General features: G+C 45.5%; 2 protein-coding genes across 4 annotated transcripts in view; one reads left to right on the forward strand and one right to left on the reverse strand.

The window, feature by feature from the left end:
* Positions 1-6,827, forward strand: part of LOC110516873 (protein eyes shut homolog) — a 167,192-nt gene extending 160,365 nt beyond the window's left edge. Inside the window, exons 12-14 of the mRNA XM_036960954.1 lie at positions 4,468-4,629; positions 4,781-4,902; positions 5,440-6,827. Of these exons, the coding sequence (XP_036816849.1) occupies positions 4,468-4,629; positions 4,781-4,902; positions 5,440-6,531 (1,376 nt within the window). The 3' untranslated portion in view covers positions 6,532-6,827. The remainder of the gene's footprint in view (positions 1-4,467; positions 4,630-4,780; positions 4,903-5,439) is intronic.
* A 431-nt stretch (positions 6,828-7,258) lies between these two features.
* On the reverse strand, positions 7,259-26,823 carry LOC118943930 (PHD finger protein 3-like). 3 transcript variants are annotated; one of them, XM_036960961.1, is made up of 19 exons: positions 26,622-26,823; positions 25,870-25,954; positions 25,120-25,382; positions 24,826-24,957; positions 22,504-23,884; positions 22,165-22,312; positions 21,834-21,977; positions 21,166-21,220; positions 20,811-20,934; positions 19,610-19,766; positions 19,243-19,359; positions 17,851-17,979; positions 17,205-17,361; positions 16,690-16,975; positions 14,616-14,763; positions 12,317-12,406; positions 11,664-11,859; positions 9,748-10,161; positions 7,259-9,614 (listed from the first exon to the last, which is right to left on the reverse strand). In XM_036960961.1, exons 3-19 carry the CDS (start codon positions 25,355-25,357, stop codon positions 8,164-8,166), a joined length of 5,367 nt encoding a protein of 1,788 aa, XP_036816856.1. In that variant the 5' UTR covers positions 25,358-25,382; positions 25,870-25,954; positions 26,622-26,823; the 3' UTR covers positions 7,259-8,163. The 3 variants fall into 3 exon arrangements, with proteins under 3 accessions (XP_036816856.1, XP_036816854.1, XP_036816855.1); XM_036960959.1 differs by having other exon boundaries at positions 24,826-24,960; XM_036960960.1 differs by lacking the exon at positions 25,870-25,954 and having other exon boundaries at positions 24,826-24,960.
* Between the last annotated feature and the right edge of the window lie 543 nt (positions 26,824-27,366).

Genomic DNA, 27,366 nt, shown 5'->3' on the forward strand with positions numbered 1-27,366 from the left:
ATGACTCTACTCCTTCCCCATGACTCTACTCCTTCCCCATGGCCCTACTCCTTCCCCTTGGCCCTACTCCTTCCCCATGGCCCTACTCCTTCCTCATGGCCCTACTCCTTCCCCTTGGCCCTACTCCTTCCCCATGGCCCTACTCCTTCCCCATGGCCCTACTCCTTCCTCATGGCCCTACTCCTTCCCCTTGGCCCTACTCCTTCCCCATGGCCCTACTCCTTCACCATGGCCCTACTCCTTCCCCTTGGCCCTACTCCTTCCCCATGGCCCTAACCCCTCCCCATGGCCCTACTCCTTCCCCTTGGCCCTACTCCTTCCCCTTGGCCCTACTCCTTCCCCATGGCCCTACTCCTTCCCCATGGCCCTACTCCTTCCCCATGGCCCTACTCCTTCCCCATGACTCTACTCCTTCCCCATGGCCCTACTCCTTCCCCATGGCCCTACTCCTTCCCCTTGGCCCTACTCCTTCCCCATGGCCCTACTCCTTCCCCTTGGCCCTACTCCTTCCCCTTGGCCCTACTCCTTCCCCTTGGCCCTACTCCTTCCCCTTGGCCCTACTCCTTCCCCATGGCCCTACTCCTTCCCCTTGGCCCTACTCCTTCCCCATGGCCCTACTCCTTCCCCTTGGCCCTACTCCTTCCCCATGGCCCTACTCCTTCCCCATGACTCTACTCCTTCCCCATGGCCCTACTCCTTCCCCATGGCCCTACTCCTTCCCCTTGGCCCTACTCCTTCCCCTTGGCCCTACTCCTTCCCCTTGGCCCTACTCCTTCCCCATGGCCCTACTCCTTCCCCATGGCCCTACTCCTTCCCCTTGGCCCTAACCCTTCCCCTTGGCCCTACTCCTTCCCCATGGCCCTAACCCTTCCCCATGGCCCTACTCCTTCCCCATGGCCCTAACCCTTCCCCATGGCCCTACTCCTTCCCCTTGGCCCTACTCCTTCCCCTTGGCCCTACTCCTTCCCCTTGGCCCTAACCCTTCCCCATGGCCCTACTCCTTCTCCATGGCCCTAACCCTTCTCCATGGTCCTACTCCTTCCCCATGGCCCTACTCCTTCCCCATGGTCCTAACCCTTCCCCATGGCCCTTCTCCTTCCCCATGGCCCTAACCCTTCCCCTTGGCCCTAACCCTTCCCCATGGCCCTACTCCTTCCCCATGGCCCTACTCCTTCCCCATGGCCCTACTCCTTCCCCTTGGCCCTAACCCTTCCCCATGGCCCTAACCCTTCCCCATGGCCCTTCTCTTTCCCCATGGCCCTAACCCTTCCCCTTGGCCCTAACCCTTCCCCATGGCCCTAACCCTTCCCCATGGCCCTAGCGCTTCCACTTGGCCCTACTCCTTCAATGTTTCCAGATCTGAAGGGTCTCATGCAGCTTCTCTATTGTGCATACATTCTTTTGACTCATCACGTACGCTGCCGTTTATTATCTATCCTGTTGCCTTGTCACTTTATCCTATTGCCTTGTCACCGGTTACCGATCTACCCCTGCACATGGACTTGGTACTGGTACCCGGACGTACCCCATGTTTATAGCCAAGTTATCATTACTCAGTACTGGTACCCCATGTTTATAGCCAAGTTATCATTACTCAGTACTGGTACCCCTTGTATATAACCAAGTTATCATGACTCAGTACTGGTACCACTTGTAAATAGACAAGTTATTGTTACTCAGTACTGGTACCACTTGTATATAACCAAGTTATCATTACTCAGTACTGGTACCCCATGTTTATAGCCAAGTTATCATTACTCAGTACTGGTACCCCTTGTATATAACCAAGTTATCATGACTCAGTACTGGTACCACTTGTAAATAAACAAGTTATCATTACTCAGTACTGGTACCCCTTGTAAATAAACAAGTTATTGTTACTCATTGTGTATTTATTCCTTGTGTTATTATTTTTCTATTATTTCTCTATTTTCTTTCTCTCTGTATTGCTGGGAAGGACCCGTTAGCATTTCACTGTTGCTTCGTAAACCTGTTGTTTACGAAGAATGTGGCAAATCAAATTTGATTGGACTTTAGAGATATACAAACATTGAAGATCTTCAAATATAAGTAATTACATTATTGCCGCACACCTACAACAAGAAAACTCAGATGTGAGAATGCTTTAAAAAATTGTAGATCTGAAAATATTGAAGGATTAGGGCCAACAGAAGGAATGTTTATTGTCATGAGTCTTGTCCTGGGGCAGAACTGAACGATTTCCACTAGATAGGCCGGCTGCAAAGTCAGAATTGTCTATATTGTAAAAATTGAATGAACATGAAAACTAAAATTAGCTTTTTGGTCTATGGTTAGGCATTAGAGTTAGCAATATGATTAAGGAGAAAGAGATGGGGATAGAGGGGGAAGGAGAGACAGAGAGGGATCTGAGGAGGGAAGAGAGACAGAGAGAGGGATAGAGGGGGGAGGAGAGACAGAGAGGGATCTGAGGAGGGAAGAGAGACAGAGAGAGGGATAGAGGAGGGAGGAGAGACAGAGAGAGGGATAGAGGAGGGAAGAGAGACAGTGAGAGGGATAGAGGGGGAGGAGGGACAGAGAGAGGGATAGAGGAGGGAGGAGGGACAGAAAGGGGAGGAGATACAGAGAGAGGAGAGACAGAGGGATAGAGGGGAGGAGAGACAGAGAGAGGGATAGAGGGGAGGAGAGACAGAGAGAGGGATAGAGGGGAGGAGAGGCAGAGAGAGGGATAGAGGGGGAGGAGAGACAGAGAGAGGGATAGAGGGGGAGGAGAGACAGAGAGAGGGATAGAGGGGGAGGAGAGACAGAGAGAGGGATAGAGGGGGAGGAGAGACAGAGAGAGGGATAGAGGGGGAGGAGATACAGAGAGAGGGATAGAGGGGGAGGAGAGACAGAGAGAGGGATAGAGGGGGAGGAGAGACAGAGAGAGGGGCAGAGGGGGAGGAGAGAGAGAGAGAGGGGGAAGAGAGACAGAGAGAGGGGGAAGAGAGACAGAGAGAGGGATAGAGGGGGAGGAGAGACAGAGAGAGGGATAGAGGGGGAGGAGAGACAGAGAGAGGGATAGAGGAGAGACAGAGAGAGGGGGAGGAGAGCCAGAGAGAGGGACAGAGGGGGGAGGAGAGACAGAGAGAGGGACAGAGGGGGAGGAGAACAGACAGACAGACAGACAGAAAGCAAAGTAGGGACAGAGGTATAGAGAAAAAGAAGCCATTGTGTGAGAGAAAGAGGAGATGGAAATAAATGTCACAGCTCAGTGTGTCCCACTATCTCCAAGCTTACCGCATTTTATTTAACCTTTATTTAACTAGGCAAGTCAGTTAAGAGCAAACCCGACGAGGCTGGGCCAATTGTGCGCTGCCCTATGGGTCTCCCAATCACGGCCGGTAGTGATACAGCCTGGCTATGTTTTATGATGTTATTATGCAAAACACAGGGCTCTATGTATTACTGTAGACCTACTGTATACAACACACAGGGCTCTATGTATTACTGTAGTAGACCTACTGTATACAAAACACAGGGCTCTATCTATGTATTACTGTAGTAGACCTACTGTATACAAAACACAGGGCTCTATGTATTACTGTAGTAGACCTACTGTATACAAAACACAGGGCTCTATGTATTACTGTATACAAAACACAGGGCTCTATGTATTACTGTAGACCTACTGTATACAACACACAGGGCTCTATGTATTACTGTAGTAGACCTACTGTATACAAAACACAGGGCTCTATGTATTACTGTAGTAGACCTACTGTATACAAAACACAGGGCTCTATGTATTACTGTAGTAGACCTACTGTATACAAAACACAGGGCTCTATGTATTACTGTAGTATACCTACTGTATACAAAACACAGGGCTCTATGTATTACTGTATACAAAACACAGGGCTCTATGTATTACTGTAGACCTACTGTATACAACACACAGGGCTCTATGTATTACTGTAGTAGACCTACTGTATACAAAACACAGGGCTCTATGTATTACTGTAGTAGACCTACTGTATACAAAACACAGGGCTCTATGTATTACTGTATACAAAACACAGGGCTCTATGTATTACTGTAGACCTACTGTATACAACACACAGGGCTCTATGTATTACTGTAGTAGACCTACTGTATACAAAACACAGGGCTCTATGTATTACATGTTCTCATCTTCAATCTGATAGAACAGGAGTTTGAGAATATACAGATAAATCCAATAACATTGTTGTCATATAAAGCAATAAGAATTACACTACAACTCTGAACAAACCTTACAGATTTCCCATCTACTCTGGTTCTTCTTGGTGTTATGAAGATAAACCTTCATAGTAACATTTATAATGTTTGATACATTAGCCATTTTGTTGTATTCTGTTCTTGTAACAAAAGTAATTTCAGAACCAAATAAACAAGAAAAAATATTCTAAAATGATTTAATACATTTTTTAATGAGGTTTCAATTTCTCCCATTCTTGTTTGTTTCAGCCATGGCCATCAGTGACCCGTTCTTCAGCGGTAACCAGTCATCCTGGATGTCTTTCCCTCCAGTCAGCATCAGACACAGGACAGACCTCAGGCTGCAGTTCCAGACTCTGTCACCAGAGGGCATCGTCTTCTACACAGCACAGCACCTCAGTGCCCGGGCCGGTAGGAACAAACACAACCATTCTATCTCTGCTCTGTTTTCATGTCATTTGTGGTTTATAGAAACGTGCTAATAATATAAATACATTCAGAATGACAACAACATTAATCACCATCGTATCCCTCTGTTTCTCTCTGGCCATGTCATCCACAGGAGACTTCTTCTGTGTGTCCCTGACATCGGGGTTGGTCCAGCTGCGTTACAACCTGGGTTCTGGAACCAACGTGTTACAGTCCACTAACAGAGTGGACACCAGCGGAGGGACCTGGCACACGGTACCATGTCAAATCAAATCACATTTTAATTTGTCACATGCGCCGAATACAACAGGTGTAGGATCTTACATTGAAATGCTTACTTTAAAAAATATATATATTTTACCTTTATTTAAACTAGTTAAGAACAAATTCTTATTTTCAATGACGGCCTAGGAACAGTGGGTTTAACTGCCTGTTCAGGGGCAGAACGACAGATTTGTACCTTGTCAGCTCGGGGGTTTGAACTTGCAACCTTACGGTTACTAGTCCAACGCTCTAACCACTAGGCTACATGCTGCCCCACTTACAAGCCCTTAACCAACAACGCAGTTGTAAGCGAAAAAGACACACAATAGCACAATTGGTTAGGTGGCCGTATAACGGCAGCCATCTCCTCCTGCCCCATTATGTTCTTACACCTGTACAGAACAGGCAGGAACATTACAGCTGCGTTTGTGCTGAAAACACATCAGATATTTACAGGATCTGGATAAATAATTAGAAAACACACACGCAAATAATATTATCTGTAAAGGTTTGATGTTATCATTCCAGGTGAGGGCAGGCAGGACAGGCCACCAGGGGTACCTGGTTCTGGACGGGCTGGAGGTGAAGCAGAACAACACAGAGGGAGGGATGTCCACTCTGGACGTGGCCACGGACCTCTTCGTCGGCGGGGTCTCTGACTTGAGCTCCATCTCTACGTTTTCCGTGGAGAACGAGCCTGTGGGTTTTACCGGAGGCGTGAGAGAGCTGGTCTTAAACGGACACGACTTTGACCTGACGGCGACAGGGGCCCTGGGAGGGGCCAATGTGGGCGACTGGGATGGGACTGCGTGCGGGTACAAGGTGTGCCAGAACGGCGGCCGCTGTACTGCGTTGAGCGGCGCCGATTCGGACTCGTTTATGTGCACCTGCCCTCCTCGGTGGACGGGTCCTGTGTGTAACCAGTCGGTGTATTGTGTCAATAACCTGTGTCAACATGAGTCATTGTGTTTCTCTGATCTTGTGACTGGCTCATACGACTGTTTCTGTCCTCTCGGGTGGGAGGGGAGGTACTGCGATAAGCAGGTCGGCCTATCCATGACCACTCTGAAGTTCGTTGGGAAATCATATCTGAAATACAGGGATCCTAAATTCAACACACGGAATCTGAGGTACACGCAGGTTTCGTTTAACTTTACAGCCAGCGGGAACGAAGGGTTGATTCTGTGGATGGGAAGAGCGGAGCACGATGATGACGATTACCTTGCTGTCGGGCTTCAGGCGGGCCACCTCAAAATCGCAGTCAACCTCGGAGAGAGGCTCTCCCTCCCGCTCACTTTCAGAAACGTCACGTTGTGTTGCAACAAATGGCATTATTTATCGATCTCTCTGAACAGTACCCTTATTCAGGTGTTCCTGGGTGACGAGAGGGTCCTTTTCGAAGACGTGGACCCCTTCGAGCGTTACGTTGCCATGAATTACGGGGGTCTGTTGTACTTGGGAGGGTTCGAGTTGCACAGGAACATCTCAACAGTGACGTCTGGGCTGTTTACCAAAGGATTTGTGGGAGATCTTAAAGACGTGCGTTTGTATCAGGACCCCAGACAACTGCACTTCCTCCAAAACAGCGAAGGATTTAATGTTCACAAAAGTAATGAGTAGTTCTGTAACTTGTGAAAATAGGTGATTAATGTGTTGTGATAAAGAAATTCATAGAATTGGTTTCTAGAATGTAATAATTTAAGTTCTTTATACACTATTTGTATGGCAATCCAAGTTGTATTCATTATGCACCAAATGGAAGAAAACACAAACAGGGAGGACAACTTCCTGGAAGTGTTAATAAGCGTTTGTGTTGTTTTTTAAAATCCATTGTGTGCCCTGATGAACACAACTCTGATGGTTTATACCCTGTGTATTCCTAATATTGAGTTGCTCCCCTCCCTTTCACCCTCAGAACAGCCTCAATTCTTTGGGGCATGGACTCCACAAGGCTACTGGCCCATGTGGACTCCAATGATTCCCACAGTTGTGTCAAGTGGCTGGATGTCCTTTGGCTGGTGGACCATTATTGATACACACAGGAAACTGTTGAGCATGAACAACCCAGCAGCGTTGCACTTCTTGACACACAAACTGGTGTGCCTGGCACCTACTACGCCATTCAAAGGCACACATCTTTAGTCTTGTCCATTCACCCTCTGAATGGCACACACACAATCCATGTCTCACCTGTCTACTACACTGACTGAAGAGAAACTCCATAAAGGATCATAGCTTTCACCTGGTCAGTCTGTCATGGAAAGAGCAGGTGTTCTTCATGTTTTGTATACTCAGTGAAAGTCTGATTAGAATATACATTCCTCTCCTAAAAAGGACATCTTTCTTCTCAACAATAAAAAGATCACCTTTATTACCAGCTGTACATGAACACGGTGCAGAAGGCACACTTGATTTTCGAATGTACATGACAAGCCAAAATGTACATAGACAATATTTGTCGATAGAAAAAAAACAAAACAATTTATTTCTGTATAGCAATTTAAAAAAATAAAATGGAAAAAAACAGAATAAGAGAAGCTGCTTTTAATTAAAATGTTTTGTTGTTTTCTGCTACTCAAAATAGTTAGTTTCTCTTTCCTCTGTATTAAATTCATGTGAAACTGCTGAAGTCGCCAGAACTCCCCCTCCATCTCTACTCCAACAGTCCATCTGGGTATGCCTGTTATTTTGGGTTTCATGCTATAGAAAACATTCAAAGAACAGTTCAGCGATTTCACATATTAAAAGATTTGTTTCTTTACCCTGAAAACAATCTATGGACAAGAGGGGAACGACTACAATCCACACTAAGTATTAGCAACATTTCCCTGTCTCAGTCAATCTACCCTGTTTAGCATGTGTTAAATATCATGCCCAAATCATTGCTGCCTCCTTATCCATAGACTGCTTTTAAAATGTATGGAAACATATGTCAAATCATTGAGCTATCCCTTTAACCACTGGTTGTGATCTATATCAGAGCACAATGCTCAGTGCACCAAGTCACCATGTGACATGCAGAAATATACAGTCAAATTAACACTTTAAAAAAACTGGAGCTTTTCAAAACTTGAAATATCACCTCAAAAGCCTTAACGGTTGGTTTTTAAGAAAGCAGATCTCAGAATGTGTTAATAATCCTACTGAAAGTGTTGACCTCTACTGTATTTTAAAAATAACATATATAAAAGGGACAATGCCACTAAAACTGTTGTAGGGTCGACCATCTCGGGGCGGGTCGTACAAAACAACTCACGAGTGACTGTCTTTGGAACTTCTCCTCGATTTCTCATAATCAGAGTCTCTCCTGCTGTGTTTGTGACGGTTCCCGTGGTCACCGTCGCTATGGTGCCGTTCTTTCCTCCTCTCGCTGTGACCGTGGCGCTCGTCTTTAGAGTGGTGCCGGCTCCCTCTGTGGTGAGAAGAAGAGTCTTTACTCCGGTCTCTCTCTCTGCTCCGGCTTCTATCTCGTTTCCTTCCCCCCTCTTGGCTGTGGTTCCGGCTCTTCTCTCCGTGACGGGACTCACTGTGGTGCCGGTGTCTCCCGTACTGGTCCCGGTCCTCCTTCTTGTGGCCCGACCCGGGCTGCCTGTCCCAGGGGTTGCTGTACAGAATCCTCTCTGCTGCCCCCTTCTGGTCCTCTTTGGCAGCGGCGGATGGGGGCAGGTTCAGGTTGGACGATTCAGCAGAGGCAAACCTCTGAGGGTCACCACCGTAAGCTAACGGTAGGCCCCCGGGGAAAGAGTTGGGAGATGTGGGACCTGGACCAGGTTGAGCCCACTGTGTTATTCCAGCATGATTCTGCATCTGTGGGTCGTGAGGTGGCGGGTACATCATGGGTGGTGGGGGGCCAGTAGGGTAGCTGAAGTTGGTGGGTAGCTGGGGCGGGTGCTGGAAAGGTGGCGGTGCGGTGTTACCGAAAGGGGGGACAGGTGGTGCTGGCTGGTACTGGAAGTCTACAGGAGGTCCTCCAGGCTGGAGGGGGATGGGACCATAGGGACCAACCTGTAGTGGGCCATGGTCTGGAGGTGGGCGTCTGTAGCCAGTCTGGTGATGGTGGGAGGGGTATCCGTGTTGAGCTGCCATTGGACGATACTTCCTGGTGGTCAGGACAGGAACAGGTTGGGGGTGATCCTGTGATCCTGCTGATTGGACAGCAGTTGGTTCTTCAGTCATATTGGAATACGCAGAGCTTTTCTTCAGGATTCCACTCGGAAGGGGTTTTGGTGTGGGGGCGCTTTCCTCGACAGAAGCGTTGGACGTGACTGTAGGAGACAAGAGAGTAGGTGTCTTCTCTTCTTTGGATTTGTCCTTTTCGCACAACGCCGAATCTCCTTTGTTTAAGGAGCCGTCTGTGTTGGGATCCGTGGAGAGGCTGGCCAGGAACGACTCTGTCGAGACGTCTGGAGGTTTGTCTTTCAGAGAGACCGACGGGCCACGGTAAGCCACACCCTCCTCTTTCGCCAACGCGTTGTTGTTAGCGGTAGACGTTTCAGCCAAGCTGGAAGACACAGGTTCCTCTGCTTTGACTGTTTTGGGTTCCCTCTTCTTGATGACAAAACCAGTCTGTCTGTGAGCACCAGCGCTGGGACTCTTAGTGGTGGTGGCGCTTCCTGGAGTGGTCGCTGCTGCTCCTCCGTCAGCCTTGGAGGTCTGTGGAGCCGAGGGCTCTCGACCATCATCACCCAGCAGTGGAGGGTTACCTGAGGAAGGAAGGAGCAAGCCGAAACGTAAGGTGTGGTTCAAAGACATGTTGCTATTACGAGTTCAAAGTAAAGTAAACAAAGCTGCAAATGGTGTTGAAGTGAGCAACAGGCCTTTTATGTTTAGGTTTACCTGAGAAGTCTGGCAGGGGCAGAAGCTCCCCGCCCCAACTACGCAACACCCCCGGAAGGAAACGTAGTGGTTGGTACCCCTCTTCAGTATCTTCACCTTCAGCTTTCTCAGAGATGTCTGTACTAGACTGTTCTGCTGTGACCACTTCTTCCTCAGCGGTGTTCAGCAATGGTATCTCTTCTCTGTCTCTTTCTTTACTACTTGAAGCACACAGAGAGGAGATGTAAGAGTTCTCCTCCTCCTCCCCCCGGGTAACTTCTTTGTTGTTTACAGTAACCGTAGTCGTCGCTGTCTCGGGTTTGCTCTCCGGTATGAACCTGGCCGTTTCGTTGATGTCGACGGGCAGGAAGTCCCGTTTAGGCCTCTGGCGGATGATCAGACCCAGCAGGAGGTTGGGGCGGTTGTTTTCCAGTCCTGTTAAAGAGCAACACCGATGAAAATCAGTTTAAAATTGAAATAAAATCATAAAATACATTAAAACTAATTTCATAAATGGAACATTGGTTGGCCACACCCATGTATTATTTAGATCGCCAAATAAGAATCTATTCTGAATGGACTAAGACAACCTAATAACATAAAAGTAGGAAAAGTAAATGTTTTTAGATAATAAAGCTTCATGATTTACATTGTGAGGATATTGCACATGTTCCTTCAAAAGGTAAATGGGGTCATGAATCATCATGGGTTGGTTTCCCAGACCCAGATTATTAGCTAGAGCAGGGATGGGCAAATTTTTGGGCTCGAGGGCCACACCGAGATTTCCAAATTCAGAGGGCCGCACATTTTTTGATGGACCAATTTGTCTAAATCTATTTGCAGGCCAGATAAAGGGAAGTTATTTAAAAATAGATAAGTCCATTATAATTTCTACATACTGGCCACATCTAAAACTAGATAAAGGAGTGTTTTTTATTTTACCAAAATATATATATATATATATATATATATATATATATATATATGAAAGAATTTCCTCAACTATGTCAGACGGTGTTAGCATTGTCAGAAATGCTACAAAAAAGGTAGCACATCGTTAGTTCTTAAATAGACAGAAATAAAAAAACAGCTGCACCTACAGAGCCTTCAAAAAGTATTCACATGACTTTTCACACATGTTGTTGTGTCACTGGCCTATACACAACACCCCGTGATGTCAAAGTGGAATTATGATTTTCAAAATGCTGAAATGTCTCGAGTCAACAAGTATTCAACCCCTTGTTATGGCAAGTCTAAAAAGGTTCAAGAGTAAAAATGTCCTTTACAAGTCCCATAATAAGTTGGCTGGACTCACTGTGCAATAATAGTGTTTAACATGATTTTTGAACGACTACCTCATCTCTGTACCCCACACATACAATTATCTGTAACGTCCCTGAGTCAAGCAGTGAATTTCAAAACAGATTCAAAAGACCAAGGCCGTTTTCCAATGCCTCGCAGAGAAGGGCACCTGTTGGTAGATGGTTTAAGCTTGGTAAAATGATTATACACTTTGGATGGTGTATGAATAAACCCAGGTAAAAGCACAGGATAAATCCTAGAGGAAAACCTGGTTCACTCTGCTTTCCACAAGACAATGGGAGATTAATTCACATTTCAGCAGGACAATAATCTAAAACACAAGGCCAAATCTACACTAGAGTTGCTTACCAAGAAGACAGTGAAAGTTCCTAAGAGGCAGAGTTACAGTTTTGACTTAAATCTAACCATGAACGTCAACTAATTCTACTATTGTGTGAGCCATCAGACTAGAAAGAGCTTTGAACAGAGACAAATTGAGCCTGCTTTTCAGTCTAAGAGTAGTCTTGATCTGGGAAACCAGTACCAGATTAATCCAACATATTTTTTTATTAGGATCTCTTTTAGCCAATGAAAGTCTCTTCGCCCAATATACGTAGAGAGTAGTTGGTTGTTACCTGGGCCATCGAAGGGAACCAATTGGTGTGGGACTTTCTCAATAGCACCCAAGGGGATGAGATACATGTCTTTGACTTGTTTCAAGTTGTTGGCGACCACGCCGAAGCGTTTACGGCTACTGAAGTAGGCATAGAGCAGAGTGTAGTGGATCTCATCCTCGTCGGTCTCAGGGGAAAAACGAATCAAACACACCTCCTGAAAAAAGACCAAAATAAAAGGAGGAAAGAAATTCAATTTAACTCCTCAGTTCCTTTAATTTAATACATTTATTTAACCAGGTGGGAAAGTTAATAAATTCTTATTTACAATCATTGACTTAAGTGTCAGGGAACATGTACAAGAAAAACAAATCTCAGACTCCATTTTCTGCATTGTACCCCAAAACATAGCTACTATTCATCTCCAGTTCAGGCACAGATCGTCTTGGAAAGATGAATATACTTTTACTGCCCTCGGCCACCCATATGTAAAATATGTGCACACATGACTACGCTTTGGATAAAAAGTGTCTGCTAAATGGCATAATATTGGTATATCCTACTTGCACATTATGAGTCTTGGCCAGGTTACTGTAAAAGCTCTTTATGACAACTTCTGATGTTTAAATTAATTTATCATATTTCAAGCAGGTCGGCCTACACTTTGACGGTACCTTTGTTCCGGTGGCTCGGATCTTGTCCAGGTAGTCCCATACGATCTGTGGGGAGATCCTCCCACCCATCTGGAAACTCTCCGGCAGATCCTGATAACAGGGATTATCACCATCTCATCCGATTAATTGATTTTATATAAAAAAAGTGTCATATTCCTTTGAGCATGGTGAAGTTATTAATGACACTTTAGATGGTGTATCAATACAAAGATAGGAAGGATGTTTCTAACTCAGTTGCTGGAGAGGAAGGAAACCTCTCAGTCATTTCACGAGGCCAATGGTGACTTAAACAGTTACACGGAACCCAAACCGGCTGCACGCGTGCGCCATTGTGCATACATTTATTTTGCCCCTCCCACACCAAACGCGATCACGACACGCAGGTTAAAATATCAAAACAAACTCTGAACCAATGACATTAATTTGGGGACAGGTCAAAAATCATTAAAACATGTATAGCTAGTTAGCTAACGTTAATTTGTCCTATTTACTTAGCTTGCTGTTGGTTGCTAGCTAATTTGTCCTGGGATATAAAAGTTAAGTTAGTATTTTACCTGAAATGAACAAGGACCTCTACTCCGACAATTAATCGTTTCTAGTCATCTCTCCTCCTTCCAGGCCTTTTCATCGTTTAACTTATATGGTGATCGCATCTAAACGTTCATTGTATTACCACAACTACCGGCAAAACAGTTTGTCTTTCAGTCACCCACGTGGGTATAACCAATGAGGAGATGGCACGTGGGTACCTGCTTCTATAAACCAATGAGGAGATGGCAGAGGCAGGACTTGCAGCGCGATCTGCGTCAGAAATAGGAATGAGTTCTATTTTAGCCCTTGGTGTCGCAGACGCTCGTGGGTGTAATAATTGAATAACATGGATTTCTAAATTTATTTTGAGACATGTCCGGTCTGGTCAGCATGTTAGAGTTTAGTGGATGTGATATGAAAAACAGAGGGTGGATCAACCAAATTGTAGTTATGCCACAATACTAGCCTAATTGACAGAGTAAAAAATGAGGACGCCTGTACAGAATAAAAATTATTCCAAAACATGAATCCTGTTTGCAATAAGGCACAAAAGTAAACCCGCAAAAAATAAATTGGGTAAATAAATGTACTTTATGTCCTGTATACAAAGCGTTATGTTTGGGGCAAATCCAACACGTCACTGAGTACCACTATTCATATATTCAAGCATGGTGGTGGCTGCATCATGTTATGGGTATGCTTGTCATGGGCAAGGACTAGGGAGATTTTGTTTTAAATAAAAAGAAACAGAAGAGAGCTGCTTTCCAACAGATACTGGGAGACATTCACCTTTCAGTAGGACAACCTTAAAACAATGCCAAATGTACACTGGAGTTGCTTACCAAAACCACATTGATTGTTCCTGGGTGGCCTAGTTACAGTTCACTTGAAAATCTTTGGTAAGAATTGAAAATGGCTGTCTAGCAATGATCAACAACTAGCTTGAAGGATTTAAAAAAAAATATATATATTAAATTGCACAATCCAGGTGTGAAAAGCTCATAGTAACCCAGTTTGTTAGAATTTCTCTTCAACTTTGGCAGAGTATTGTGTTGATCGTTGACAAAAAAATCTAATGAAATCAATTTTAATACCACCTTGTTTCAACAACATTTGGAAAACTTTGAAGGCCCTGTATTTCCAAAACATTGGTATACTTAAATGTAGCTGTGAGCTAGGTGTTGATAGCAACTGGCTGACTCATTTAGTGCTAATGTAACATCAGCAGGCGGGCTAATGTTAGCAGGCTGGTAGGGCTAATGTTAGCAGGAGAGTAGGGCTAATGTTAGCAGGCTGGTAGGGCTAATGTTAGCAGGAGAGTAGGGCTAACGTTAGCAGGCTGGTAGGGCTAATGTTAGCAGGAGAGTAGGGCTAACGTTAGCAGGCTGGTAGGGCTAATGTTAGCAGGAGAGTAGGGCTAACGTTAGCAGCCTACTTGGCTAGCAACCTTGGAAATGGATTTGTAACAATAAATTCCTCAAGTATTTGCTTGTGGTTACGTTTATGCCATCTACCCTTCAATGTGATAGTTTGTTGAGTTGTTAATATAAATGGCATTTAGATAAAGGCATTCCATAACTAGAAAATCTAAATGCTGTGTTGTAACACGATCACTTCCATGAATAAGCATTAGAGGATTTATAAACACATGTACACTATTTAAAGCATTACATTTCATTAAAGCAAAACAAATATATGATGGATGCATTTATATGAATGAATAAACATTTATAGGCACTTATAAATAAATATCTTTGTGCAGTTTTACCTCTGTCAGGTGGTCCAGGACACCAGATACAGGGAAGGCTTTAGTGAGGAGCTTGGCCACAGCAGGCATGTTGACAAGCCCTCTCCATAGAGGCTGCAGGTTGGACAGGAAGGAAGCCTCGCCATCTCTGCCACTCATAGACACTGACCTGGAGGCCAGGAATACAAACAACTTTAGAATAACCCTGCACTTAATTCTGCTTTATTGGTAATTTAATAATAATAATACTAAACAGTACGAGTCAAAGGTTTGGACACACCTACTCATTCAAGGTTTTCTTTATTTGTGCCATGTTCTACATTGTAGAATAATAGTAAAGACATCAAAACTATGAAATAACACATGGAATCATGTAGTCACCCCCCAAAAAATACTAAACAAATCAAAATATATTCAAAGCAGCCACCCTCTTCCTTGACGACAGCTTTGCACCCTCTTGGCATTCTCTCAACCAGCTTCATCAAGTAGTCAGTCACCTGAAATGCATTTCAATTTAACCTTGTTAAAAGTGAATTGGTCTAATTTCTTTCCATCTTAATGCAATTGAGACAATCAGTTGTGTTGTGACAAGGTAGGGGTGGTATACAGTAGATAGCACTATTTGGTAAAATACCAAGTCCATATTATGGCAAGAAAAGCTCAAATATGCAAAGAGAAACGACAGTCCATCATGACTTTAAGACATGAAGGTCAATCAATCCAGAACATTTCAAGATGTCTTTTCTTCAAGTGCAGTTGCAAAAAACATCAAGCGCTATGATGAAACTGGCTCTCATGAGGACCGCCACAGGAAAGGAAGACCGAGTTACCTCTGCTACAGAGGATAAGCTCAGAGTTACCAGCCTCAGATTGCAGCCCAAATAAATGCTTCACAGAGGTCAAGTAACAGACACATCGACTGTGTGAATCAAGCCTTCATGGTCGAATTGCTGCAAAGAAACCACTACTAAATGGACACTAGTCCTTTGGTCTGATGAGTTCAAATTTGAGATGTTTGGTTTCAACCGCCATGTCTTTGTGAGACGCAGAGTCGGTGAACGGATTATCTCCGCATGTGTTGTTCCTACTGTGAAGCATGGAGGAGGTGGTGTAATGGTGTGGGGGTGCTTTGCTGGTGACACAGTCAGTGACTTATTTAGAATTCAAGGCACACTTAACCAGCATGGCTACCACAGCATTCTGCAGCAACACGCCATCCCAACAGGTGCTTAGTGGGACTATCATTTTTTTTCCAACAGGACATTGACCCAACACCTCCAGGCTGCGTAATAGCTACTTGACCAAGAAGGAGAGTGATGGAGTGCTGCATCAGATGGTCTGGCCTCCACAATCACCCGACCTCAACCCGATTGAGATGGTTTGGGATTTTTTTTATTTAACTAGGCAAGTCAGTTAAGGACAAAGTCTTATTTACAATGACGGAACAGTGGGTTAACTGCCTTGTTCAGGGGCAGAACGACATGTTTACTGGTTACTGGCCAGAACTCTCTACCTGTCGCACCACAGGGTCGCACCACAGGGTGAGTTGGACCGCAGAGTTAAGGAAAAGTAGCCAACAAGTGCTCAGCATATGGGGGAACTCCTTCAAGACTGTTGGAAAAGCATTCAAAGGTGAAGCTGGTTGAGAGAATGCCAAGAGTGTGCAGAGCTGTCGTCAAGGCAACTTTGAAGAATCTAAAATCTATTTTGATTAAACACCTTTTTTGGTTATAACATCATTCCATGTGTTATTACATAGTTTGATGTCTTCACTATTGTTATACAATGTAGAAAATAAAAGTGAAACCCTGGAATGAGTAGGTTTGTCCAAACCTGACTGGTACAGTATATTTTCTAAATACATTTAGAATGGCCGTGTAACTAACTCAACACCACTTTACTTTGTATGACAATTACATTGACAGCCTTTGTGATTCTATCACAAGGACGAGAATGCTGAAGTACAATATGGCCACTGTGCTTTGCCTTCTCTTTGGGTTGTAGGCCGTGTTCCTGGAAAATGACTAACATTTGCGGATGTAAACAGGGGTGACTGACTGACTGTTCTGGGTAATTGACTGATTGATCCACATACCTCCCCTTGTAGTTGGAGAAGGTTTTGGCGCTGAGGAGGCTCTCCTCTAGGACTTTGAGGTGAAGGTCGTCGTCCTTAGCAGAGGAGGACGGTGTCTCTCCCTCTGTAGAGGTAGTGGTGGCAGACGGTGTGTTCGTGGTCTGTCCCTCTGTAGTGCTGGAGGTAGTAGACTGTGTGTTCTTGGTCACTGCCTCTGTAGTGCTGGTAGCAGACCGTCTCCTCACTACACTAGTGGCCACTTTCACCACTTTGGTAGGAGCCTCCTCCACAGGTGGAGCCATACGACCTTCACCAATTACAATTCCATTTAGTCCAATACAAAACCACTGCTAAGACTTGACTTAAAGCCACAATCCTGAGTTTGTAGGACTCATTTGGCATGTTCACCTTTTCTCCTCCTAATCCATCTCCCACCTACTTCCATTCTATCTGATCAAGCATAAACACATATCTATAGTACTTCCACTATCCTTCAAAATAAAAGCAGAAACTGAAAGACCAGAATCAGGGCCTACCTGTGCAGATCTTACAGTTGAGGTCAAACAGGTGAGTCTTATGCAGACTGGTTGTATCTTGGAAAATATTGACGCTCTCGGTTGTTGTCGACAACGTCTTCTCTTGGGGAACTTCCACGGGCTCCTCTGTCACTTTGGAAGCAGCCACAGGCTCTGGCTGGAAGAGTTCAAACAACAACAGTGAGAGTTCATAAGAAATGTATGGAGGATAAACTGTATTTCCTTGATTCCTCATTGTCCTATCTGATGCATGTTGAGGAGGCGGCAAGGATAGACCAGTGTGTTAATTTGAGTAAATACAATTGAAATTCACCCAGAAATTCATAAAAAAGGTCTGAACTATTTCTTAGGAAGAGGACATGCTCAACTCTAAATCCTGTAGAACCAATAATTCAGGAGGTCCATAAAGGTGTTAACAGAACATCTGCAGTGTGTGGGCCTGTCTGGTCATGTCCCTTATTAACCCAGCTTCTACGTTTATAAAGACTATGACTAGAGCTGTGGTGGTAACACGGTCACAGTAACAGCATTACCTATGACCACCAACAATTCTAGAACCCAAAATAAATCACAGAAAAATAAAAAAAAGGACCAGCACTCACTTGAACAAGAAGCGTGGTGTTTCTTTACATGAGCTGTGTCTTACCTCCGGCTCTATGGCTTCTGGTGCCTTCCCAGACTCCTGGCTCTCAATCTCTATCTCTCCTTTGTGTGTGATCTTGGTGATGGGTCGCCTCTCCGCCTCTCTCTGCTCCTTCTCAATCATCTCAATCGCCTGGGGGGGGGGGGGGGGGGGGGGGGAACAAGAACATATTGGTGAATGAATCTCACACAGAAAGAGCAATGATCACAGTCCAGTTTGGTAAAAGGTTATTGATAGTTCAGGTCACACAACCCGTTTTAACTTGTCAACACTAAATCAATATGATTTGGTATGATGACTAAGTTTAAGTTACAGGGAGGGAGGTGTGATGAACCAATGAGGTAAGCTACATTCATTCTACAATGCCTTTTCTATACAGTGTTTTTAGGGCAGCTTTACCAGACATAGATGAAGCCTTGTCATGGAATAAAAACATACTCAATAGGGTCTCTCCACTGAAAGTCCTATTTAGTACAGAATTAAGATTAATCTGTCTGGGAAACCTGTCCTTACAGAATTAGTCAAACACTTCGGAGGAGGACAGGCAGGCAGTGCGTTTCAGTGTCGGGGGAGGACAGGCAGGCAGTGCGTTTCAGTGTCGGAGGAGGACAGGCAGGCAGTGCGTTTCAGTGTTCGAGGAGGACAGGCAGGCAGTGTGTTTTAGTGTCGGGGGAGGACAGGCAGGCAGTGTGTTTTAGTGTCGGAGGAGGACAGGCAGGCAGTGTGTTTTAGTGTCGGGGGAGGACAGGCAGGCAGTGTGTTTTAGTGTCGGGGGAGGACAGGCAGGCAGTGTGTTTTAGTGTCGGGGGAGGACAGGCAGGCAGTGTGTTTTAGTGTCGGAGGAGGACAGGCAGGCAGTGTGTTTTAGTGTCGGAGGAGGACAGGCAGGCAGTGCGTTTCAGTGTCGGAGGAGGACAGGCAGGCAGTGCGTTTTAGTGTCGGGGGAGGACAGGCAGGCAGTGTGTTTTAGTGTCGGGGGAGGACAGGCAGGCAGTGTGTTTCAGTGTTGGAGGAGGACAGGCAGGCAGTGTGTTTTAGTGTCGGGGGAGGACAGGCAGGCAGTGTGTTTTAGTGTCGGAGGAGGACAGGCAGGCAGTGTGTTTTAGTGTTGGAGGAGGACAGGCAGGCAGTGTGTTTTAGTGTCGGAGGAGGACAGGCAGGCAGTGTGTTTTAGTGTCGGAGGAGGACAGGCAGGCAGTGCGTTTCAGTGTCGGAGGAGGACAGGCAGGCAGTGCGTTTCAGTGTCGGAGGAGGACAGGCAGGCAGTGCGTTTCAGTGTCGGAGGAGGACAGGCAGTGTGTTTTAGTGTTGGAGGAGGACAGGAGGTGTGTAGGAGGACGGGCAGTGTGTTTTAGTGTTGGAGGAGGACAGGCAGTGTGTATTAGTGTTGCTTACGTGTCGATTCTCTCTCTGTCTCCATGCAGCCAGTTCTTTTGAGGCCAGTTCCTCAGGACTCATCCTTATCAAAGTGCCAGGAGAAATCTCCCCTTTCAGAACCCTCTTGAATAACACCTGAAATACACAAGTTATAAAGTCACATAGCTAGATGAACTGATATCAAAATGTATTTTAGATCATGTTTGCGTTGTATATATACACGTTTCATGTAGTTAACGTTCAAAACACATATCATTTCGAGACCAAGTACCTACTACAAGCTGGGACAAAATACAGTAGAACGTCCATAAAAGGTCAGCATCAAAGAGTCAGTATTGTCTAAAAGAGAATTCATGGCCTCAAATGTGTTAACATAACGACTTACATTGTTTTTGGTGTCTTTGAGGTTGAACATCAAGCTCCGGTACTTGCTCTTGTATTTGCAGTCGGTGTCTCTGTAGAAGGCAAACAGCTCTCTCTCAGTCTTCTTGGCCACCTCAGCAGCCTTCTCTGGTGACGCCTGGAAATCAGACTCCTTCAGCCTGAGACGATGTAGGGCACAATAGAGGATTAACACAGGAGGAAAATAGAGGATCACCACCCTTCTCTACAGGCAGATACACTACATGGCTAAAAGTATGTAGACACCCCTTCAAATTAATGGATTCTGCCATTTCAGCCAAACCTGTTGCTGACAGCCATGCAATCTCCACAGGAAACACTGGCAGCAGAATGGCTTTACTGAAGAGCTCAGTGACCTTCAACATGGGACCGTCAGAGGATGCCACCTTTTCAACAAGATAGTCAAAGTTCTGCCCAGCTAGAGCTGCCTCGGTCAACTGTATGTGCGGTTATTGTGAAGTGGAAACGTCTAGGAGCAACAACGGCTCAGCTGCAAAGTCATAGACCACACAAGCTCACAGAATTGGACCGCCGAGGGCTGAAGCGCGTAGCGTGTAAAAATCGTGTCCTCGGTTGCAACAATCACTACCAAGTCACAAACTGCCTCTGGAATCAACGTCAGCACAAGAACTGTTCGTTGGGAGCTTCATGAAATGAGTTTCCATGGCCGAGCACTACAGCATACAATGACATTCTAGACGATTCTGTGCTTCCAAATTTGTGGCAACAGTTTGGGGAAGGCCCATTCCTGTTTCAGCATGACAATGCCCCCCGTGCACAAAGTGAGGTCCATACACAAATGGTTTGTCGAGATCAGTGTGGTAGAACATGACTAGCCTGCACAGAGCCCTGACCTCAAATCCATCGAACAACTTTGGGATGAATTGGAACGCCGACAGCGAGCCGGGCCTAATCGCCCAACATCAGTGCCCGACCTCTCGAAATCTTTTGTGGCTGAATGGAAGCAAGTCCCCACAGCAATGTTACAACATCTAGTGGAAAGCCTTCCCAGAAGAGTGGAGGCTGTTACAGCAGCAAAAGGGGGGACCCCCCCAACTCCATATTAATGACCATGAGATGTTCGACAAGCAGGTGTCCACATACATTTGGCCATGCAGTGCATCATCAGACTGTTATAATGGTTATTAGTGTTGTTAAGTTACTGTTATAACGTGTTTAATGACCTCTTCAGGAGGATGTCCTTCAGGGCGTCACGGACGCTCCGTCTGATCTGGTCAACAGACACCGGTTTCTTAGAGGAGGGAGACGACACCTTGGGCCTCTTGGTCTCCTGTTTGACTGACACTCCTAACGGGACACAGCCACAGAGAGTAGGAGACGTCGCAGAGTAGGGCACGTTCATTAGGGCACCTTGTAGTACAACATTTTAAAATGTTTTTTTCCCCAATTGAAAACAAACGTTTCTTATTGGACAAATTCATATATTCCCTCCCCTTTTACAGTTTCATGCCTACTGAGCACGACTCCTGTGAGGGACATGGACAGCAGAATGTAGAAGCACACAACACTACAACACACCTGATTTCTGCGTAGAATCTTTGACTTCAGTCGACTGTCTTCTTTCCACAGAGTCCTGTTACAGAGTGAGACACAGCATATCGCCTCCGTGAGATTCTAAATGATCTTACAAGTTCAATGGTATATAAAATGTTTGTTTGTTTATCTTGTTGGGTAGAGGGTTGTGCATCGTGGTGCTGAAAACATAACCACCATTTTAAAATGTCCTTAAGACAGACGTTGAATAGAATCACCGTGGTAACCTAACACCCTTCCATCCATGTGTACACATGCAGGGAATAAAGAGGAAGTGAAAAGAGGTCAACCAACCCTTGAGTAGTGCCAACACTGGCTTTCATACATATCAGCTGAATAAACTGAGGAGGACAACATCTGCACCACTACATGTAGTCAATGGTAGGGCTTGTTGAAGATTATGCGTCTAAAACATTTGGCTGTTGAATTTAAGATTTTGACAACAGATAATATGCATATAAAGGTGTATCATCCAATCTCTTCTCATAGGCTTTAGTATCATAAATATGCACTGATGGTAATCCGATGTTATAGCTCCATTTAAGATTATTATAATATTCTTATCTGGTATTCAGGCCTATATTAAATTGACAAAAAAAAAAAGAATGATAATTAAAGCATGCATTGCAGGCTACTAGCAGAGTGAACCTTACCTTTCTGAAGGGCCTGACTCCCCCGGAGGTGACAGGATGTGTGGACGGCTGTTTCTGCTTTGCGGCCATCTTGTTGTCCTGGGTCTCAGAGGGCTTCTGCTGTCCCTCTGCCCTGGCCTCCCCCTGCACAGCACCGCCTGGCTCCTAATGGGGAGAAGATAAATAACATGAAATGTTAGTAATATATTTAACCACAAGTTAAAATAAACTTTGAGTTAGTGCAACTTAAAAAAAATCAATCCATTGACCTTGCAGCACTTCAGAGAAACACACTCCCTTCTCCATTAAGATCTAAACCTATTCCTAGTGCAGTAGAAATCGATGAACAGACCTTGGTGGTGGTGTACTTGTCCTTGGTACAGCACTGCAGACAGACATACTCCTGGTCCCCCCCTTCCATCTGCTTCACCTTGGCCAGGTCCAGACCAACACAGTCGCCATGGAACCAGTCATCACAGTGCCCACAGCCCACCATGAACCTGAATGGGATGCACAAAACCAACCTGTTTAGAAGAACACAAGCTCACTTCCCAGGGAATATTCTACTTGTTCATTGTGGTAATTTAGCCTAAGATGTAACAACTTAGTAATAACAGGTTTACAATGTTGCTTAAGTACTACATGGTATATTCAACTCTAATCACTTTGGTGCAAAGAACACAATTCTTACTTGTTACTATGTGGTTTATTGCACAATCCACAGTTCTTGTTTGGATCCCACACAACGGTCTCACTATTTGCAGGTTCCTTTTCTGGTCCCTTCCCAGATTCTTTAGCCTGTTCTTCTTCACTGGTTTCCTTCTTCGAGACGGCAGGAGCGTTGTCGGGGATGAAGAGCTGTGGTTCCTCCACGGAGATGCTTCTGCTGACGTTCCTGCTTCTCTGTTTCTGAAGACACTTGTCTGGCTTCTTCACTTTAGGCTCGTCTTGCTCCTCCTCCTTCTCCTCCTCCTCCGATGTCTCCTTCTGAGGATTGGCACGTTTACACGGTGTCCAGCCAAACTGGGGTTGTGGTTGGGTGTCGGTCACGTGAGAGTTAGACGGTTGGGTTGTAATCGTCGTCCCTGCGGACATACCAGGAGGACGCTTTCCAGACGGCAGTGTTTTTTTGACCGGACCGCCGCGGCCCACGTCAGGTAACCTCTGCTTTAGTTTCACAGGACGTCCGTCTTGCGTCCTCCGAATCTTAGGGCCGGGTTGAGCTGGGTTGAATTCACCTCGCCTTTTCAAGGACACGATGACTTGTTTGGCTTTCATTTCGTCCATCTTGTGCATGTTGCCTCTCTGGTGGAGCTTCTTCCCCAGGGCTTGTTGTTGGGTTCCTTTGGGCCCCTTACCAGCTAACAGGTGCTTGTTCTTAGCGGAGGACAGTGTTGACTGCTTCAGCTTAGGCTGCTGCTTTTTGGCTGGATTATTAGTGGTAGGAACTTTGCTGTTTGGCAGGTGCTGCTGCGCTTCTTTCTTGATGCTGGCATCTTTCCTCACCACCGCTGGATCATGCTTCTGAGAATCACTTTGGTCGTCGAGTTTGGTCTCGACCAAGCAAGGACTACCTGGAAGCGCCCCGTTGGAGGCCTGAACGTCATTGGGGTTGACGTAAGGTCCTAGCCCTAGGGGCAAGTCATCAGCACAGTACTTCACGAAGAGCTGAGCAGCACCCACGCCCCCTCCACTCCCTGCAGTGGGATTCTGTATGTGTAACGGTTCCTCTTGCACCATAGTGTATTCCATCCCTTCACCGTACAGCGAGCCATCCTCATAACATTCGTCAGTGTTTTCAGCTGATGTGAAAGCGGTAAAGGAGGGTCCCGGGAGAAGCTCGATTTTGAAACCCCCGAAAGTGACCGTCAACCTCTGTAACACAACGACGGGGTTCATCGACGAGCCCAAGTCAAGGTCGTTGATATTCACCCTGCCGTCACCCAGGTGAAGCTCTCTCCTTAATTCATCAGCAGTAGTGATCTTCTCACTCAGAGTGGACTTCTTTCTAGGTCTCCCAGGTTTTCCCGGGGGCTTTTTGTTGTTTGAAGACCCTCTGCCTGCACTTCGCTCTGGAATTTAAAGTCACACTGACATTTCTCATTTGACAATATAAAACGAAGCAATAAGGCAACCAAAGTGAATTCTAAACTAGGCACAACATCAACTTTTCATACTAGGAAAATGAAAGTGTGGGGGGGGACCTTGAATTTGCATGGCTTTGCATTTAGTGTCCTATCTTGTCAATGATAATAGCTGTATTTAGTGTTAATCACAGTAATGCTCCTGGTGTAGTCCTATTGACATAAAATCCTCTCTCCCCACCAGAGGCCAAGGTTCAAACCTCGCTCCAACCCTTCAAACTGTTTCTCCCACCTGCCTGTCTCTCCGCTCCAACTCTTCAAACTGTTTCTCCCACCTGCCTGTCTCCCCGCTCCAACCCTTCAAACTGTTTCTCCCACCTGCCTGTCTCTCCGCTCCAACTCTTCAAACTGCTTCTCCCACCTGCCTGTCTCCCCGCTCCAACCCTTCAAACTGTTTCTCCCACCTGCCTGTGTCTCCGCTCCAACCCTTCAAACTGCTTCTCCCACCTGCCTGTCTCCCCGCTCCAACCCTTCACTGTTTCTCCCACCTGCCTGTCTCTCCGCTCCAACCCTTTAAACGGTTTCTCCCACCTGCCTGTCTCTCCGCTCCAACCCTTCAAACGGTTTCTCCCACCTGCCTGTCTCCCCGCTCCAACCCTTCAAACTGCTTCTCCCACCTGCCTGTCTCCCCGCTCCAACCCTTCAAACTGCTTCTCCCACCTGCCTGTCTCCCCGCTCCAACCCTTCAAACTGCTTCTCCCACCTGCCTGTCTCCCCGCTCCAACCCTTCAAACTGCTTCTCCCACCTGCCTGTCTCCCCGCTCCAACCCTTCAAACTGTTTCAACCACTTGCCTGTCACTACATAACAGCACAAAAATAATATATACATAAAAATACACTCCATTGTAAAAATTGAATTGTTGCTAACCTGGGGTAACTCCTAATGCGTATTTCCTGGGTCTGCCAACAGACCGTTTGACTGGCGGAGTCTCTGTACCAGCCAACCCACCACCAGCGGTACTAAGGATACCCTCTGTTGCACCAACATCAACATCTGCAACTACTGGGGGAGAGAAGATTAGAGATTAAATAATAACTTAGATTTATTTTAGAAGCATTAACAAACATCAGTAGTTACAAATAGTGGTTTCTATAAACACCCGTCAACATAGCTTGTACTGTCAATTGAAGTCGTACAAAAGTAATTCTCACTAAAAAATACCTGTTGCTTCGGCGATCTGGAAGTTGGCGTCTTCATTATCTAAGATATTGAAGTGTGAACTTGCAGATCCAAACATGGGATCTTTATCACTAAGCATGTTCCTCAGTGAGTCTCCCAGCTGGTCGACACCTGTTCCAAAGTCATTACTTGCTTCACATTCCAAGTTCTGCCCTATCAGCATGGAGTCATCCAACTGGTCACTGGGAATCAAATGGTTGAAAGTGTCCACTACATCCATGAATGCTGTTCCCTTCCTGTCAGCTCTGCAGGGATAAGAGGATAGGGTATTAATAACGTAGGCTACAGTACAGACAACAGAGATGGCTCAGATTTAGAACAATCTATTTCAATCTTCAGACACTCCATATCAAATAGGTCCCCTATACAGAAGGAGTCAACAGCCATGTAGACAAGATAGCTAGTACATTAACTATCATGACACTTCTAAAAACAGTTCCCGGGCAGCAAATGCAACATTGACAAGCTAAAGTTAACTAACATTTTTCAATAACAATCCATGGTGGATGACACTGGACATGTGTTGGACATTTGGGGCAGACAATAATGGCTGAAATAGTAGATATCTGCTGAATGAGCAATAACTAATGAGGATCCTAATAAACGAAAAGTATTTCAGAAGAACATCAGTTAACTAGTCAGCCAGCCAGGCTACTTTGCTATATTATTATATGACGCTGCTAGCTAGGTTACGTTAGCTAGCAAATTAATGAGAAATGAACTAATACTTACTGTCAGGACTGACAGCTCCAGATAACTTCATTACAGGACTGCAAACACAATGTGTTTAGCTCCGTTTATAATATCTAGAAAGAGTCTAAAACCAAAAACTTTAATCAGAGTGGCAGGAATCAGATGCAGACTGGTGCACTAGCTCGGGGTCGTTAGCAGCTAGCTACTTCCAGTTAGCATAACAATCCAGCTAGCTAGCGTACCTTAAATACATTTACTGAGGGCGAGGATATACATGTATGCATTTGCGCCAAAACTACTTCATCTTTATGGTTAGCTAATTCATGCTACCAATGGATGCATTTGTGCCATATGAATGACAGCCTTCGTTGTAAAGTTAGCTAGGCTAGTTCTGTAACTGCAGCTAACCAGTTACTGTAGCTAACTTAGCTAGCTGGCAAACAAACTAGTGCAGGCCTGACAGCGACATGATAAGCTTTCCTTAAAAGCACCATTCCCATAACAACATATTTAACTACTTGGTCGTACAACCACAGAATACACGTAGCTAGTTAAGCATGCACAACAAATCATAGCTCATAAAAATGGTCTCGTTTAAACACAAATAGTGAAGCTAGCAATTGTACATGTTAGTTAGTTATCCAGCAGCGAGGAACATGATAGGCCGCGAGTTTGTTTGTAGCCTGCAGCTACCTAGCACCACTGATCACGCCCCCTAATTCGTCTCATTGGACGCCTCCACTGAGGACGTTTCAATATTCACAGCGACATTCGTGTATAATGGCACTTACATTCCTCTACTGTGTCAACACCACTGCATTCCGGAGCGATTCTAGTAGCTTTACAGTGTTTTAGCTAAATCCCCAACACTTCCTCGCTGCGCACCGCCGCCATTCGCCCCTGCCTCCTGCAAGCTACTCCGAAGATTTTAATAACTAACCCAAGATAGACCACCGCGTGTCGTTTCCAATGGGAACTCATGAGTCATAGTGGGCAGAACAAGCAAGGAGGGGGGGCAGAGCCAAGAACGAGCTAAGAAGATACCATTTGCTCGTTCCTGCATGTATTTACATATTTCCGTTGGGGAACGCCTACTCTGTGTAGTGCGCGTGTACAAAAACTAAATTCGCCCGAGCACTCCTTCTGAACAACGCGATTTAAAAAAAACTTTGACAGAGGGTAAAGTTTACACATTCTAGTTTCGAGAACAGAACATTTTATTTAAATGTTTAATCGAAGAGAACATTTCCAGAATATCGGTCAAAATCCATCTTCTCCACTGACGGCCACTGGGCTTCCTTTCTCCACCATAGTTGGTAGTGATTGGAAATGCCAAGCGGATGCTTCACATTTATACATCTGGTGAAATATCTGTCTCGTTGATATGTTTGTGGCTACTCGGGCAAGTGACGTTGGTGTCACATGCCTCGTGTTTACAATGGCCCACGCAACAGGCGTCAACGTTGCGTGGAGTACAGAGTACAGTGTTGATCATCAATCAAGCAACAAAGGCATTTTTACATCAGCAGGAATTAC

Source organism: Oncorhynchus mykiss, chromosome 23 (genome assembly GCF_013265735.2).
Source record: "Oncorhynchus mykiss isolate Arlee chromosome 23, USDA_OmykA_1.1, whole genome shotgun sequence".
Lineage (NCBI taxonomy): Eukaryota > Metazoa > Chordata > Actinopteri > Salmoniformes > Salmonidae > Oncorhynchus > Oncorhynchus mykiss.